The sequence below is a fragment of the Lotus japonicus genome, chromosome 5 (genome assembly GCF_012489685.1).
Source record: "Lotus japonicus ecotype B-129 chromosome 5, LjGifu_v1.2".
NCBI classification, from domain to species: domain Eukaryota; kingdom Viridiplantae; phylum Streptophyta; class Magnoliopsida; order Fabales; family Fabaceae; genus Lotus; species Lotus japonicus.
In genome coordinates, this window is record NC_080045.1 from 58,914,924 (window position 1) to 58,926,584 (window position 11,661).

The 11,661-nt window shown below is 35.2% G+C and overlaps 1 protein-coding gene and 1 long non-coding RNA gene across 2 annotated transcripts; one reads left to right on the forward strand and one right to left on the reverse strand.

Annotated features, from left to right (window-relative positions):
- LOC130721239 (uncharacterized) lies at positions 1-3,080 on the forward strand. The gene is made up of 2 exons (XR_009013363.1): positions 1-467; positions 716-3,080. It is a non-coding gene; the product is annotated as an uncharacterized LOC130721239 (long non-coding RNA).
- Positions 2,891-10,992, reverse strand: LOC130721238 (chorismate synthase, chloroplastic). Its single transcript, XM_057571999.1, has 13 exons — positions 10,719-10,992; positions 9,832-9,982; positions 9,553-9,629; positions 9,404-9,462; positions 9,219-9,302; positions 9,040-9,132; positions 7,794-7,874; positions 6,537-6,668; positions 5,737-5,839; positions 5,499-5,593; positions 5,330-5,395; positions 3,748-3,832; positions 2,891-3,423 (listed from the first exon to the last, which is right to left on the reverse strand). Exons 1-13 carry the CDS (start codon positions 10,855-10,857, stop codon positions 3,278-3,280), a joined length of 1,311 nt encoding a protein of 436 aa, XP_057427982.1. The 5' UTR covers positions 10,858-10,992; the 3' UTR covers positions 2,891-3,277.
- Between the last annotated feature and the right edge of the window lie 669 nt (positions 10,993-11,661).

Genomic DNA, 11,661 nt, shown 5'->3' on the forward strand with positions numbered 1-11,661 from the left:
TTACATTAGTAAGTTGGCATGTGAGTGAGTGAGGATTAAGAAACCGTTAGAAATGAAAAGTCTCAATAATAATCTACATTGGCATGTGAGTGAGCTGAGTGAGGATTAAGAAAATGTTAGAAATGAAGTCTCAATAATAATCTACATTGGTAAGTTGTCATGTGAGTGGTTTAAGGGGATAAAGGAAACTGACAGAAAGGAAAAGACCTTAATAATGGTTAAATAAATACATAGATGAATATATATAATCAACTTGGTGGGTTGAGGTGTTGAGAAGCTTCAAATTGGAATGTATCACTTCTGCGCTGGGCTCTATCGGGTGTACATTACCTTACATGTTTGGTTATAACAGAGTGTATTGGTGACTTTGCTTCTTGCCTCTTGGTGCTCCCTAAGTACCTATCTTCTACTGCATAGTTGGCTTGAGAGATTAAGATGGATCTGGCTTTACTATGTGGCCTTTGCAGGTTCGTTTGCTTTTCTTTCGACCACTGTTTGGGTCCTTATGTTTCTGATTTTCTGTTTTTGTTTGGTTATGTTGTTTCTAAACTTCTAGCTCACTTGGGAGAGCTTTTGTTCCCAAGACCTATGTTTATTTATCTACTTATCTTTTGTTCATTAGCACTGAAAATTTCTCTACATAGCTTTGAAAGAAATATCTTGACTTATCATTTTTATGTTTACATATTTTACTAATAAAAGTTGTTCAATACAGGTGAACATGCAAGGATTGGTGGAATTGTAATTAAAGACAATGATTTATACAAGTTAGCTATCTATGACCTTCGGGTAAGTATTTAGGTATGTCGGGCATGTAGACAATAGATGATGATAGTTTAACTGTTCTCAGTTCTCACACTGTTTATTAGAAAGGTTGTAATTGTTTAACTTTGAAAGCAAGGTTACATGTTTAGATAGATAGTAAAAAGATATGGTGAACCAAAATTATAGAGGACAAAAGTAACTTCCCTTAAGTTCTATTAGGTTTTATGGGTGTCGACCATGATTTTGAAAATATCCTATCCTGAGTTTTCCTTACTTTTCAGATGTTATCAGAAGATGGCCGGAATAAGGCAATCCCCAAACGTATGAGTTAGTTGAATAATGCTTGCAAATAAATTATTATGGTGCTAAAAATCACTACTATAGAAAAAATGAATTAATTAGCACTGATATGGTTCTAAATTCTAATTGACGTGAATGGTTTCCATTTTTATTGTCTTATACTTTTTACTCTCACTAAACTTACTTCTTTTGATTTCTAATTTTTGCTCTTGATTTCTTATGGTTTCAATACTTTCAGAGTAACTACATACATGCTTCTATAGGGAGAAATGTTGCAGATAAATTTAAGAATATTTTGAAAGAAGTAAAATATACACAATCATCAATTGATGGTCTCAAAGAATAAAGAACAAATTATTATAATTAGAAAAATGCTACAACTATAGTCAAGAAAATAGCATGTAATGACTTTCTTAACTTTATAAAAATCTTACAATTAAAAACAAACCCGTGCAACGCACGGGTTTAATTTCTAGTATTTAGTAAAGATAAGCGCGCATATGCATATGTTATGAAGTCAATTCGTATAATACAACGTATATAACACAAAAATACAAAGGTTGTCTACTCAATGAGGCGTTTGGATAGTGATTACATGAATAACTATAAAATGAAGTGGGCACCAACGACATTTCATTTCTTTATTACTTGTATTTCTTGTGATAAGCATTATTAGTGATATCTTGATTATGATGGAAAGTGATGGAGAGACACATTTTTTTTTTATAAGCGATATGGAATATATTGAAATGAAGTACAAGGAGTACTTCAACCCAATACAAATAGGAAAAGAGAGAAAAAAGAAAATCAAAAGTACCAACTTTACAAAACAACAACACTGACCCTCCTACTTTGTATGATAGCCCACCACCCACCACCTCCTTGGAGAACCCCCTTGGGAAAACCTGGTGAAGGAAAAAGAGTACATGATTTCAATAATCAAGAGGTAAACTCCAACAATAGAGAGACACATGTATTGTTTTTTCTATTAGTTTTGAAATGTGGTACATTTTTATTTGTTTTCTTTAATTTGTGACAAAGGCATCAAAATAACTTTTTAGGTTTATTAAATTGTCTAATTATCATAGAATTTAAAAGTTATTTTATTTAAAAATGCTTCTTAAGAAAAAAGCTAAAAAGGTAGACCTCGTACTTTTTTATTCATTACTTGAGTATGTAAACTTCATTTTGAACACTATTTTAGTTAGGAATCCTTTAAGGGCGTGTTAAGTTGAAATGATCATGATTCTAATTTCAATTTCTTTACTATGCTCAAAACCATCAAAATAAAGTTGGCAAGACTATACTCCGCACATTTCATTTCCTTAGTTTTGAGGGTGATCTTCTAGAAAATAGACAATGATCTTATAGAAAGTCTACAAGCACTTGGTCTTTCATAGATACAAAGAAGAATATGTTTATGTAATATGTGCTCAAAGTGAGAAATTACAATTAGATCAGAGGATTTAATGTATTTCTGAAATTTAGTACAAGAAAAGTACATATGTGAAATGAATCTTTGAAGGGGGAAACATTTTTATCATTCCATATAAATGTGAAATGAATCTTTGAAGGAAATGTTTTTAGATGTAGACTTAATACAACTTATTCATAAGTTCCTACTACACCATAGCATCAAAAAGTAATTTTTTATATATCCTCTTTAACGATGAAAATTTGACTCATGTATATCCATAGAAAAAACTTGAATTTCATTGTCTGCTACTAAATCAACTAAAATCAGCAAATGTCAATCAAAAAGCAAATAAATCAGTGATAAGAAACATGAAAAAGAAAAGTGCCCAATTGTCTTCGAAATCATGTATACTTGCCAAAGCTTCATTTATTTAAATGCAGTGCAGCATTTGTAAGAGAAATCGGACCTTAAAAAACTTACATTTCTTACAAGAAAATATTTCCAACTCACTGTAAAAAAATTACATCTGCCTAGCTGCTTTAGCAGCAAATTCCAGAAACAATGTCAACAAGGAAAATGAGAAGAAAAGAAAAAGAAACATATTTTACCCTTACATTAATACAAGACGATAAATAGCATCCGCAAAAATATATCAGCAGCAAGGCAACAATGCAGACCAGGGAAACGGACTTTTCTCATCAAAGTGAAATAACTGTCCACTGAACACTTCCCAGAATGAAGATTCTATCTGAGGCCAATATCTGATTTATGCACTCCCTTCCTTCATATTCACTTTCAGAAGAGCGCTTCTTCTGGCTCGAATATGGACGACAAGGGGTCTTGCAATTCTGAGTTTATGGGAAACAGATTACACTGTGCGTGTTGTGCCATCAATTGGTCCACAAGCACCAAAGCTACCACGGCCTCTACCATGGGTACAGCTGCAAGCCCAGTCAAAAAATTATTTAAGAAATTTTCTTTCCTACTGATGAAGAGAAACTACAGAAGTTGAAATCGTCAAGATAGAAAATCAAGCAGACACATGCATACTTTTTTTTGTAACATCAGATTTAGATGTCAAACAGGAAAAGCTGTAATGTAAAAAAAATTCTTACCCTTTCAGGTCAATGTTAACTTAGTTCTAAAGGATGGGTTATTAACCTGAAAGGGCAAGATAATGTCCTACAGGAAAATGTATGTGTGTGTACATATATATGAGATGAAGATAAGATTAACAGCACTGCAAAAAAGGATGAGTTATTAACCTCTTGGGACAACACAGGGATCATGGCGACCACGGGTTATCAGCTCAGTTTCTTTTTTTTCTCGAGTAACTGTAAGTTGCTTCTTCTGCACAAATGTAACGCCATGTTCAATTCATATAAAATACATACTTACATAGGGTGGTGCAAAGTAATTGTAATGTGTGATGAAATATGCAACGAGTCATGTGACCAGCTAAATATAGTGTGAAGTAAACATGTAGAAGCCAAGGACCTGGTGGTGGTGGTGGTGGTGGTTGGGCCCTTTTTTTCTTTTACTTTTGTGGCCAATAACCACAAAAGTTTATATTTCATTACAGACTGCCTAAAATTATACAAATCCAAAATTGACATGCAAGTGGGACCAAGAGAAAAACCACACAAGGTTCCCTCAATTGCCACCCCAAACAAAAGGCTTTCCTTTTTTTCGAGAAAATGAAGAATAAACCATGTCTTCATGTGCACTCATTAGGCTACGTTTACTATTTCATTTACCAATGCATTTATCCCACTAAAATAGGGAACAAGGAAATCAAAGTAGCAGCTTCAGCAGTAGTACCCTATTTCCTAAAAAACCATACTCAGTTTTGGTAAATGCAGAGGATATTCCTAAATCTCATTGTACATATAGAATATAGCACAGGGATATGTCCAAGTCAAACAATAATCCACTTCAAAAATACGGGCGAGCCTATCTTCATATGCACAGGGAGTGAGGAAGAAAGCTCAACATGATGAACTGAATAAAAGCATCTTATTACTTCCTATTGAATATGTGCATATTCCAGTCATGAGGTTAGCATAGTATCGTTGTCTGCCAAACAACGAACTATAGTAAACTAGGCACAGCCAAGAAAATAAGAAAATATAGCATTCCATGTGGGTATGCTTGCAGATAAAGCAATATGTCATTGTTACACTGGCTGTTTCATTCATTTATTTTGTACTCCTTCAACTTAAAAACATCAAAGATATTGTGGTACTGGTAGCATAAATGGTGTTTTCTAATGTAGGGGAGAGGAGTGATGCACTTCTTAAAAGAAACAACCCTCAGAGTAAGGGGGTGGTTTTTTTTATAAAAGGATATATTCATCGGAGACAGAGAAGATGATTAAACGTAGGAGGGTCCTCCTTAACATCTAAAGAGAACAAACACCTAAGAACGAAGAAAACATCCCAGGATGAAAGTATATTTATATATAATGGTAATATTCCGGCATGAATATAAAATGTCACATCACAAATGAGTAGACAAAGAATTAAAAGCCCATTTAATTTCACAATTCCTCTATGCGAGTCAAGTACATGGTGATGGTGTTATCATCGAGTAATTAAAATTGTTGAAATTTGAGGGGTTTATGTAAAGGAGGAAAAGAGGATATCATAAAATACAGTATGAATAATATTCAGTTATCTTACAAGTTTTTTTCCCCATAAGCCATGCCTGAATTTTTAGTGCTAAAAAAATCTCATTTTAAGTTTTAAACCCCTAGCACTGGTTTAAATGAGAGAGAGAGGGAGAGAGAGAGAGAGAGAGAGAGAGAGAGAGAGAGAGAGAGAGAGAGAGAGAGGATATTGGACTTACTCCAATAGTTGCTGTCGGCTTGAAAGCTATTCTCATGTTAATTATTTCCCCATTGGAAATCCCACCCTGATATTCAATATAGATAATATAAGTAAAGTCCAAAAGAACATGACCATCATACACTGCACTTCTAGAAAAAAAACTAATTTGATTCCAGAACAGAAAATACCTGTATCCCACCAGAACGATTTGTCCTTGTTCTCATCTTTCCATGCTCATCTATGTAGAATTCATCATTGTGTTCACTACCAGTCAAAAAGGTACCTTCAATGATTTCACTAAGCCATCAGAGCACACTTCAGACACAAGTGATAAGAAAATACATAGTTTAATTGGTCCCTGTTTAGTCAGATCAAAATCATAAGACAAAGGCACTCTGAGTCATATACATGAGCAAGTTTAAATACCTGCAAACCCACTACCAAATTGAAAGCCCTTAGTTGCAGGCAGTGACATAACAGCTTTAGCCAGCTCAGCTTCAAGTTTGTCAAATACAGGTGAACCAAGACCCTGAGAAATAATAATGATAGTGTCATTTCAATTCTAGTGAAAAGCAAAATTGAAAACACAAATAAAAGTTACTTGGTTGCAAAACTATCCAAGGATTATAAGCATCTTGTAAGATATCAGGCATTCAAGCGGACATATAAAGGAAGATAGGAAGTTGCAAAACAACAAGCCTGGTTCCAAAGTAGAGTGTTGCTTTCTTCCCTTTGTTTTTATGTTAATTATTAAAATATCAAATAACAGGGTCAGAAGACCACAGAGCAATGCCCATCAATATTGGCATTGCTCTGGTAAAAAGGTACAAACCCCCTCCATTTTAAACGGGTACCAAAGAAATCACCATTATTCATGGGCTACAAATTTAATTCATCTTGTATGGATGAGTAAAGAGCACAGCTTGTCTGAGTTTACTTCAGGCAAAATTTCTAGTAATTTTTATCTCAAATATTCTCTGCATCACATGTATTTACCAGACCAAATTCAGGATCAACCATTATGCAATATTACAGGAAGGGGCAGAGTTGAAAGATACTCTCGCTTATATTTGTATTTAAAGCCAACTCTAGCCAAGGAATAGTTTCCCCATAGAACCCCTGTGATTGTAATCACTTTTTCAGGTTAACTAGTACCCAGAAGGCAGAAACCCTACTAACTGTCTTGCTCAATTAATTTCACTTGACAGTGAGATCTAAAGACTTACACGTGGACAGTTCCTCACAATGCATGTTACAACACCACCAACAGAATCACCTCTCACGCGAATAGCATCTATAGCAGATATCATCTTCTCAGCATATTCCGGGTCTGGACATCGAACAATGTTACTCTCAATCTGGGCAAATTCCAAAACGACGTATCAAGAAATTGGCTTCAGAGTTGCAAGAGTAAAATAATGATAATAATCTAAATGCCTAAACAGGATAGGAAGACCGCAACTGTTTAATAAAGCAAATAGGAAGATACTCACACTTAGTTTGACTCCAATATTAGTCTATTTTTCTTGCAAGTGCATATTATATTGGAAAGGAACTTTAAGAAATCTATACGAGTTTATCATCAAATTGACACTTATTTGGTGAAAATACAGGAGCAAGTTTACTGCAGTCTGCAGATTAAATTCATGCAATATTCTAGTTAAATGCATTAATCATGCTTTTGAGAAATCAGAATGAGATGAAAGTCTATCCCTTTTATATGAATGGTTTCCCCCTTACAATCAATACCACATCATAAGCTCAATGTAAATAGCCTTGATATACTGATACAACTGTATTCTGTATGAATTGTTATATCAAATTCAAGATAACAACTTACAATTATATGAACATTTACCAAAAATTCAGCTTTGTTCCTGAATGCCCAGAGGAGAAGGTTGGGATGGAAAGTATATTTATTACACATAATTTATTTTCTTAGTAATTTGAGAGTCATTTCCTTAATAATATTCATTACTCATGTAAAAAATGTTTGAATTTCTGTCAAGCATTGAATTGAGATTTCTTATTTGGTGAGACTGAGAATCAGTTTTATCAAATGCACATCATGTGAGAAGTAAAGCTTTTTCTCTCAAATTTGATATTGATATTCTGGAGTGAACTCACTAAATAGGGAGAAAAGTAAGGTTATATATCGAGTTTAATTAAACAAGGACATTTATTCATATTAATTATGAATTCCAAATAAATTTTTCAGCAAAAGCTTGAGTTTCAATCATGATTTGAAGAGTGCATTTAAAGAAATAATGGAGTTGAAACTAGTCCTTCTTCTAGTTGTCAATAATGTCTTTCATCATAATATTTGTTAGTAAAATCCTAATATCCACATGAAAATATTAAAAAATAAAACAGATAGTCATCACCGTGTACAGCATATATGAAAATTGAAATATACTTCAAACAGTTTCACAAAAAGCACCACTGAGCATTTACAAATATGAAGGAAAAAAAAACTTTAATACCTGATCAATGGTTACTTTGTCATGATCAATTAGGTCATCCGGAAGAACTACCTTGTGAACTTGAGAGACATAGGCAATAATCTGAAAAATAAAGATAGTTGCCAAAGAGTCTTTCTTAAGGAACTGACAACTATTGTACATCAAGCGTGCATTTGTGAACATAAAATTGCATAAAAACGGGAACAGAAGAAAAAAGAGGCACATCTATCAAAATTAGGTTCTGACAAGTAAATTATGGATTCACATAGCTGATCCCACCTAGTGGTAAAAGGATTTGGTTGTTATTAATATAGTAAAGTTAGGCTCTGACAAGTACATGAGCACTCTATGCACATTACATAAGATCAGTATGGATAAGAAGCCAATTCAGTGATTGCTTCAACTCATGCTAGTCCTTGGAAGTCCAGTTCTAAGTGTAGCGATTCTTTTAAATCTCTGGTTCCATTCTGTTTGAGTTGTAGTGATCATATTGTGTTTTATGAGGAATTTTGGTGAGGAGTGTTACTCAGGTTTTTCATCACCTTTACAAACTGTCTTCTGTACATAAACCAACCAATAATTTTTTTATTGTATTCCTGATCTAAATTTTACTCAGAACTTGAGTGATAGAAAAGCTAGTGAAAAAATCCTTCTAAATTTTACTTGAATCTAGTCATCTCCCTAAACTTGCCGTTGGATAAAGTTGTGTTTATCACATCTCTTTGGTGCTCTACTCCAGGCTATTCCAAGAAACTCACGAATTTGGGTTTTGCAGAGAAAGTGGACAGGTTTGCTCATGTTTTTTTCTTTTTGAAGTTCCTTATTCCTTGTCTTTTCTGTTTTGGAGATGGCATACCCCCTTCCCCACTTGAACCTTATCTCTTACTAAAATTTATCTTTTAATCAAGAAAAAGAATTTTTTTACCTCTTGCGTATATCTTCAAAACGTAGGAATAGAATAATAGGAGAGGGGCAATCATGTAGCATAAGAGGAAAGGGAAAAAATAGAGGGAAAAAGAACTTGGGAAATTTTTCCTTTTGTGTATTATTAGTTTGATAGATTTTCATCTTCTATAATCATAAAATGGAACAAAAAAACTAAAAAGTACCAATATGAACTCGTAAACAGTTGAAATATAAATATGAAGGTTAAAAAAACTAACGTATTTTTATAATAATATATCATTTTTTCCATGTTAAAACAAAAACACCAATGAAGAAATACCACAAAAGAATTATAGCCTAACGTATGTGACAAGTAGCACACCTCAGTTCCAGAAAATTTCTTAAGGATTTTCTTAGCAACAGCACCAGAAGCAACCCTTCCAATAGTTTCTCTTGCCGAAGATCTACCACCGCCCTAAAAGACAAAAGTTCAGATGTATGAGCTTAGTGCATATCTCATCACGTGAAAATGCCTAACTTGTTAAATTATAAACTACGTACCTGAACTGATCTGACACCAAACTTCATGTCATAGGTAGCATCTGCATGGGAGGGCCTATAAGCTGCTGACATCTCATTATAATCCTGAAAATATTTGCAAAAGTAGAGTAGTTTAACAGCCTATTAAATTAAGATAACAGTTGCTTATCTTTATTGCATACTTATGAACATGAACATATACTCACATGTCCTCTTTGATCAGTATTGGGTACAAATACATGGATTGGGGTTCCAGTAGTAACTCCTGCAATTAATAGATTATACTTCAAACCTTCCTTCAAGAAACATATAACTTCCCAAGCCCCAGACAATAGTAGTTGGAAGAAATACTAACCTTCAGAGACTCCTGAAAATATTTTACATGTATCGGTCTCCTTTCTAGGAGTTGTAATTCGGCTCTGACCTGGCCTCCTATACACATGAACCTTACACTGTTACTCTTTAAAGACATGTGGCATCAGAAGCAATCACTACCTATCATTCATAAATGTCATATTCCCTTACTAGCAGTTTAGCTGCGTTTCAATAAAATAACGATCTCTTTAAAAGCGTTTTCCACAGTGCAATGCAAGTAATTCAGCCAAGACAATGAGATGACTTCAGAGGCAAGTACCTTCTGTCAAGATCCCCTTGCATGTCAGCTTCGGAGAGAGGGATGCGAGGAGGACATCCGTCAATAACACAACCAACACCTCCTCCATGAGATTCTCCATATGTTGTAACACGAAAGTTAGTTCCGTAGGTACTACCAGCTGCCTGTATCTCTGTTACAAGCCAACAGTTTCAGAAACTTAAACGCCTGGCAATCTCAATACCATTAGTTTATACTTGTTTAAGATGCAATGCAACAACAGGCATAAGAACTAACTATTACCTCCGATCCTTTGTGTTTAACATATAGACTCCACAACCAACTCACTATAATTTGAAGGTAAAAAATAAATAAATGTGGTTCCTAGAGAGAGCTTATGTAAATAGCTTATGACCTACATGTAAGCTGCTTTGAGCTTATTTTCATAAGCTGTTCCGAATAGCTTATGCTTATTTATAACTTATTTTCAACTTATTTCTTAAATTAGTTTACGAATAAGCGTTAATGTGATAAGCTCGCTTCATTAAGCTGTTTTGCTAAACACACCCTAAGCCTACATCAGTTGGTGTTAAGAAGCGGTTATAGAAAAGTTAGCACTAGCAGCCATGCCTGAAGGAATGCAGAGGATGGCTTGAGAAACAGTGAACATCCAAGTTCATATAACATGATCTATGCATTTCCAAAAATTCTTACATCAATCACACAACCACAGCAATTTCAGAACTGAGAACAATGCATTCATGGCTTTAAGTTACAACAGAAAACAGAGAAAATTTCAAAGATGCAGTCGAACAAAGCAGCAGATACGAAGAATCCAAATAGTAGCAGATAATTCTCATATTGCGACAAATTCCAAATAGAAAAACACGCGATTAACAGAGGGAGAGAGAGAGAGAGAGAGAACTGACGGAGTTTCTTGGGGAAGCGAGGACGGAGATAGACGGAGGAGTGAGAGCTGAGAGGAGGGAAGGCGGAGAAAGCGGAATCGGTGGTTCTGGAAGCGGTGAGGAAGGGGTTGGTGGCGAGAGAAGAAGAAGAAGAAGCCATTGAAATTGAAATTGGGGATTTCAGAGAACTGAGATCGAAAAATGATGGAAGAGTCAATGCTACACCACCAACTATGGTTGTTGAGTTGAGCGGATGATCGATGTAGAAAAAGGAGGGGTTGGGCTGGGTTGGGTTGGGTTGGGTTGGGTTGGGTGGTTAGTGACAACAAAGTTGCCACTACCTACCTACCCTTCTTTTGTTTGTAGCCTCAAAATCATGTTTGGTGTGCGCCACGTGGCATATTCTTTGTTAATTGTTCCCCATGTTTGGTGTTTGTCACTGCATCTTTGAGGGGTTGGTGAATCTGAAATTCTCAATATAACACCTTCTTGGATCTTTGGGGTGTGATACATGTGTTCACCATGCTTCAAACAAGTTTTTAAAATGAATGACCCAAATTAGATGTTAAAGACTTTATTTACACTAATAAAAGTGCAGCACAACAGGTAGATAGTTGAACTCCTTAAGCATTTAGTTCGATGTTCGATTCCTAAATGGTTCGTATGGGGATTTATTAGACCATGTACAATGGCATGTTTAATGCCATGTTGAAACATGTTGAAAGTTGTTGAACCCATGCAATGGTTGGTTGAAAGCTGTTGAAAGTGCCAAAATGTTGAACCGGTTCAACAATGTTGAGAGGAGCCTCCGGAGCCACGTGGCAGCTCCGGATTGGAGCCAGCTGGGCGCGTGCACGACACGCGCCGACAAGGCGCGTGGCGTGTCAGTGGGAGAGGAGAGAGAAGACCGAGTGGGTGAGGATGGGACGCGTGGCAGCGTCCCATTGGCCAGCCGGATTTTTTT

Bases quoted from the DNA above. Each gene is read 5' to 3' on its own strand.
- LOC130721238 (XM_057571999.1), bottom strand. From the start codon at position 10,857: ATGGCTTCTTCTTCTTCTTCTCTCGCCACCAACCCCTTCCTCACCGCT. The intron at 9,983-10,718 runs GTCAGTTCTCTC...GGCTTGTAACAG, and splicing joins TCGCTTCCCCAAGAAACTCC to AGATACAGGCAGCTGGTAGT. The intron at 3,424-3,747 runs GTTAATAACTCA...CTGGGCTTGCAG, and splicing joins TCCCTGTGTTGTCCCAAGAG to CTGTACCCATGGTAGAGGCC.